The sequence below is a fragment of the Opisthorchis viverrini genome, assembly GCF_000715545.1.
Source record: "Opisthorchis viverrini unplaced genomic scaffold opera_v5_18, whole genome shotgun sequence".
Taxonomy (NCBI): domain Eukaryota; kingdom Metazoa; phylum Platyhelminthes; class Trematoda; order Opisthorchiida; family Opisthorchiidae; genus Opisthorchis; species Opisthorchis viverrini.
Window position 1 is genome coordinate 41,502 of NW_008751674.1, and position 6,180 is coordinate 47,681.

Consider the following 6,180-nt stretch of genomic DNA (forward strand, 5'->3'; position numbering starts at 1 on the left):
TGCAAGCAACTGCGTGGTTGGTGGGCGCATTCAGCTTGATAGTTTTCCTCCGCTTGTGTGACTAAGCCGTTTCCTTCTTTCTCTGCAGTCTCCGAGCTGACTGAATGAATGAAGAATGGTAGTCAGTCTGCACAAAGTGCATCGACAAAGTCAACGCTCCGATCAATGGTACAGTCACGTACCACCGTCTTTAGAACCGCGAAACTGTCAATCTCTCGGACAAAATAAACGGAAGCATTAAGAATCTCAAAGACCTTCACAAAATTACAGTAGAAGAATATTAGGGAATGAAACCTCCCGACTCCGATTCTACGGACTTCTGAAGGTGAACAAAAAAACGGTACCAATACGCCCGATCCTATCGCTACCAGGGCCACCCGCGTACAGCATTTCAAGAGAACTACAGAACCGGCTCAGGCCTCTCACCTACGCGCCGCAATGTTCAGTCGAAAATGCAGGACAATTTCTGAAGAGAGTAAAAACCATGAAATTGGAAAAAGACAAAACAATAGTGTCCTTCGACGTAAAATCGCTGTTCATATCGATTAATCTGAATACAGCAAAGAGGATGGTGGCTGACCTACAGGACAACCCTGAAACCAGCAACGGAACGCTTGGAAAAGAAATGAACAAACCACTGAATCTAAGTTTGACAATTTATTTTGAGTTCAATGTTACGAACAACTCAAAGGGGGCCAGTGGAGTCACCAATATCGAGACTCATCGTGCAAATCGCAATGCAGAAATTTTGTTATTAAACAGAGCACAGACTTTGTCGATGCATTCCACTTTGCGCAGAATGACTACCACTCAGTGAGATCGGAGATCGCAAAAAAAGAAAGGCACGGCCAAATCACAACAGCGGAAGAAAACTATTGAATTTGATGTGTCCAACGAGCCATGTAGTTGCAGGTATATATATTCCCAGGTGATCAATCAATTTTCTCGTAGGCCACCTCGGGACCAACCGATCGCTTTAGAGCTACCAGATACTGTTAAAAACTACATAAGCACAGACAGAAGAAGAGGACTCCACCGAATCAATTCCGCACTGACGATGTCACCTCGATTGTTGATGAAACGTTTGCAATCCAAATGATAAGCTCGATGAAGAATCCAACAACCAACTGTCACAGTGTCTTGCTTCGGTATTCAGTAACAAATGACAATAACCGTCACTTTGTTATATCTTGATGCTAAATGTATGTTTTGACCCTCCTGCTCGTTAGTACAAAGATTGTTCAGTTGATAGGTTCATCCTCCTTCAGTAAGTCTATGCTTAAAACCCTGTATAACTTTTGGATTCCAACAGCCGATTTATATATATTTTGACATCCTTGTTATCACCTCATATATACATACATTGGCGCAGAATTCTGCTTAATTTGCTTGGTATACAGGCTTGGGATCGTAAAATCTCAAGTGGGAAGGGCCCCTGGGAAGTACTTGTTTGGCAACAGCGAATCCAATCGGGTGTGAATAATGGCCAAATCCTGGAGAGCCACACTTTCACTGATATCCTCTTCCAACTTGGACGGTATGGTGTCGGATGTGATAAATCACTCCCATGCACAAATATTCCACTCCTACCTGGGACGCGTTACAGGTAAACCGAATTGAATAATTCCTCGATTAACGATTACCTGCTGTCGTTGATGATTGATGATGATGATTACCATTGTCAGAAATAGGCTTCCAGTTGTAACGAGTCTTCTTTGTTTCCTGGCGTGCCACTGTGAAGTGCTGCGACATTGCCAGGTTCCTCATGCATAGGCAGGAGCGGCTGAGACGCAAACCACGACCTTCCGTTCGGTAACTCTGCGCCCTAAACACTCAGCGCCCCGGTTGGCTTAATGTACTGAATGTTGAAGCCTCTCAGTTTAGCCAGATAATTCATCTATTTATCCGAGCCATGTACGGAGAATCAGTGAGTAGTGCTTTCACTCCTGGTCCAATCAACAGATGCATTCTGTGTCTGTTTGGTTCACTTCTACAATGTGGCCGCAGTCACAAAACATAAATTAAACAGCATGACGCAAAATCAACAAAGACCTTGGACGGGTTGATCAAGCAAAAAATGGAAATAGTAGGCAAATTCTGCTGCCCATCGTGCCGCACAATTCAAATTGTGACAAATCTCAGGGTGTCGTGAAAAACACTACCTACATGCGTTTGTGTCCAGCCTAGTTCTTCTGGTTCGGTCATTTGATGGTCCCTCGTGAACATCGTTTGAACCTTTTGTCCGTCTCTGTGGCTGAGCTAGTGATAAATAGTTGTGTAAGAGGGATGCTCTGACCTTTGGTCTGGTTGGGATTTCCACCCCCACCTCCGGTTTCCGCTAGTGATTCTACGTGGATTGATAACCACACAGTCACTTGTTAACTCGGCTTATCTAAGACCGCTTTCCATACGCTCGCCAGTTCCATACCCTCGATTCTATTCACGCCGGCTATCAGCCTCTACGGTGTGAATCGCAGTTCCCGTCTTAAAACTTCCACATTCTCCAGATCTATTCTATGTCCCGTGTCTAAGGCATGTACTGCCATCACTGAGTCTTTGACCAGCGTTTGGCATTCATCTGCATTCCTTGGTGGTTTGTTGATCCTTCTTTTAGGCTCACCAATTCTGGTGTGCAAATCCTTGGTAGTTTGTTCTGTGTAAACATTAGTGCAGTCGTTGCAGTTAATTGTATACACGAAGTCCCTGGTGTTTTCAACCAGCAAGAGTTCTTTCAACTGCATCAAAACAGCGTAGCGTTTTCTCCTTCTGAAAAGCTGCTCGAATGTTGGCCAAAAGCAACAGTCTTCGATTAACCTCTCATGTTTCTGCTTTATATGGTATGACCGCTGTGTCAATCCATTCCTTACTGGGTCTAGATACTGGAGCCAATATTTTTCTTAGTTGACGCCTAATCAAACTCACTGGGTATCGTGTTTTTTGACGTCTGTTGGCAATCTCGTTTGGTCACTTCTGTGCACAACGCCCTGATTCATTAGCCAGATAATTCATCTATTTATCCGAGCCATGTACGGAGAATCAGTGAGTAGTGCTTTCACTCCTGGTCCAATCAACAGATGCATTCTGTGTCTGTTTGGTTCACTTCTACAATGTGGCCGCAGTCACAAAACATAAATTAAACAGCATGACGCAAAATCAACAAAGACCTTGGACGGGTTGATCAAGCAAAAAATGGAAATAGTAGGCAAATTCTGCTGCCCATCGTGCCGCACAATTCAAATTGTGACAAATCTCAGGGTGTCGTGAAAAACACTACCTACATGCGTTTGTGTCCAGCCTAGTTCTTCTGGTTCGGTCATTTGATGGTCCCTCGTGAACATCGTTTGAACCTTTTGTCCGTCTCTGTGGCTGAGCTAGTGATAAATAGTTGTGTAAGAGGGATGCTCTGACCTTTGGTCTGGTTGGGATTTCCACCCCCACCTCCGGTTTCCGCTAGTGATTCTACGTGGATTGATAACCACACAGTCACTTGTTAACTCGGCTTATCTAAGACCGCTTTCCATACGCTCGCCAGTTCCATACCCTCGATTCTATTCACGCCGGCTATCAGCCTCTACGGTGTGAATCGCAGTTCCCGTCTTAAAACTTCCACATTCTCCAGATCTATTCTATGTCCCGTGTCTAAGGCATGTACTGCCATCACTGAGTCTTTGACCAGCGTTTGGCATTCATCTGCATTCCTTGGTGGTTTGTTGATCCTTCTTTTAGGCTCACCAATTCTGGTGTGCAAATCCTTGGTAGTTTGTTCTGTGTAAACATTAGTGCAGTCGTTGCAGTTAATTGTATACACGAAGTCCCTGGTGTTTTCAACCAGCAAGAGTTCTTTCAACTGCATCAAAACAGCGTAGCGTTTTCTCCTTCTGAAAAGCTGCTCGAATGTTGACCAAAAGCAACAGTCTTCGATTAACCTCTCATGTTTCTGCTTTATATGGTATGACCGCTGTGTCAATCCATTCCTTACTGGGTCTAGATACTGGAGCCAATATTTTTCTTAGTTGACGCCTAATCAAACTCACTGGGTATCGTGTTTTTTGACGTCTGTTGGCAATCTCGGTTGGTCACTTCTGTGCACAACGCCCTGATTCAACGAAACATCGATGAGACAACACTGGCGTACACGAACTTTGGGTGTGCTGATGAATAGCTTAAGACGGTTCCTGTGTCTGTTGGTTTCTGGTAGATCGTAGTTTTTAATTTTCCACCAATCTTATGTGTTCTACAGTCCAGAAAGGATAGTTTGCCCGAGGTGGACTCTATTTCCATGCTAAACTTAATGTGTGGGATTAAACTACTGAGATCGTCGTTGAAGCTGTTCACGTTATCTCGTTTGATTACAACAAAGGTGTCCCCAACATAACGGCAAAAACAAGATGAACAGAAAACACGTTATTGGTCCATTCTCATCAGGTTATGTGATTCAAGCATCGGTCGATGAGGAAGTTCCCACGGAACTGAGATCAGCTAGGGATCCCGGGTTTTCTAAGAAAACACGCTATTCGCAAAATGACTGCCTGTATGAGGTCATTTGGATGTCATCGCCGGCCCAAACTTTAAAGGATTATCCGGTTTTGGTAATACCGTGCATTCACAATGTTCGAATTGACAAAGTTACCGATACTGTGCAATTTTAATTACGCAAACATGTAGGAGAGTAGGCTGCTTCAGTGGTATGCTTCAGATGCGACGAATGCTGCTCTCGAGAGAGAATCGTCAGCACCTTATCGAGTAATGTGTTCACACACACGTTGCCTTTTTAAAGACATCATAGAAAACAAGAGATTTGATCTGCTTTCTTCAAAATGTCAGTGTAAAATTTGCCACTTTTCGCAGATCGCCTTCAGCCTTCGCAGGCGAAGGCCCTTGATTCGTAGAGTCTGTCTTAGTGACACCCGTTTTTCGTCCAAATGTTGATTTAATATGTATTATTGACATTGACAGCTTCGAAGTGACGCCGTTACTTTAGCCAAGTTTACACGAAGTATTGCTTTTTTATTTATTTCAAGAGTTCAAAAAAAGCTTGAGTTCTGACAGCAATCCCACGTCTCTTTTACTCGTTGTAGTGTCCAGCTTAAGGTCTACACAGGCGATACTATAGTGGAAGGCCAACCGCATCTGGTAACCACACGGACAGACTGTAAGTCAGTGATGTATTCAATTATCAACAGAATTTGTTTACGAATTTCGGCACCATTGCCCCCTGTGTATAAATTATTCCATATTCTATTTCGGCTGACCGTGAATATTGTTTAGTAACCAGGATCGGGAGGCAAGGTGCAATGATTCTTCCCATGGGCTGTGAATTGCTTTCGCGTGTCAAGTAGAAATGAAGTGGGACAAAATGTGCTGACATCATTCCTTTGGCCTATCAACGTTGACCAAATATTACACAACTGGTCCCACAGAATGCAGTTATGAAGCCTTAGAAAGAACGCTGTACATCATGTTCTTCAGACGCTCGCCAATAATCTTCTTCCCCCACACACGGATCCAGTTCTGATGGTTTAACTAACCTTTACTTATCGCAACCAAGTGACCGAGTTGTTGTTTTTTCAGCCTAGAAATTTCCATGCTGCGCAGATCTTATACAGTGTTCCAAAGTGGCCAAAAATACTAACGTTTCACCACTGCTTAACAAGGTTTAACTCACGAGGTGCAAGTTTTTTCTGCCTAGTCGGACAAGCATTTGAATCAATACCTCCTGAAAGACGTAAATAATTCGGTGGCTTTATCAGAATTTCACCTTTCAAGAAGAGTCGCTACAAGGGACAGACCAAAACAGTTCAGTTCGACTTACTCGACGAAGGATCAATGCAAAACAAAAGCAATCTCATCGGGAAAATTTAGTAGAACCTCTGTATGTGGGTAGATTTCGGCGCTTACTACACAGTACCCAACAGTCCTTCGGATTTCACAGTTTTTCCATACATTCGGTAACCGTTCTACTCACCTAAGCAGCCAAAACTATTTCTGTGGATTAGCGAATATACACTCATTTGCAAACCAGGTTTTTGAGAGACTCACCTGAAAGCCAGCTGAATCTCTCGTTTGTGATGTTCTCAGGCAATTTGGTTTCAAGTAGAACATAAGGTTGACGGAAACCCGGGTACTGCGCCTACCTGATGAGCCCAAAAAGGGCGAAACCGGTCGTGGGCTGTCGAAGGA

At 43.8% G+C, this 6,180-nt stretch overlaps 2 protein-coding genes across 2 annotated transcripts in view; both read left to right on the forward strand.

Annotated features, from left to right (window-relative positions):
• T265_01619 (hypothetical protein) overlaps positions 1-3,901 on the forward strand; it is a gene marked incomplete at both ends in the record, with an annotated part of 32,274 nt that extends 28,373 nt beyond the window's left edge. Inside the window, 5 exons of the mRNA XM_009165685.1 lie at positions 326-673; positions 1,401-1,606; positions 2,421-2,597; positions 3,533-3,705; positions 3,813-3,901. Of these exons, the coding sequence (XP_009163949.1) occupies positions 326-673; positions 1,401-1,606; positions 2,421-2,597; positions 3,533-3,705; positions 3,813-3,901 (993 nt within the window). The remainder of the gene's footprint in view (positions 1-325; positions 674-1,400; positions 1,607-2,420; positions 2,598-3,532; positions 3,706-3,812) is intronic.
• Positions 3,902-3,931: 30 nt separating this feature from the next.
• The window catches only part of T265_01620 (hypothetical protein), a gene marked incomplete at both ends in the record, with an annotated part of 23,286 nt that continues 21,037 nt past the window's right edge, over positions 3,932-6,180 (forward strand). The window contains 2 exons of the mRNA XM_009165686.1: positions 3,932-3,949; positions 5,086-5,152. Coding sequence (XP_009163950.1) covers positions 3,932-3,949; positions 5,086-5,152 — 85 coding nt within the window. The remainder of the gene's footprint in view (positions 3,950-5,085; positions 5,153-6,180) is intronic.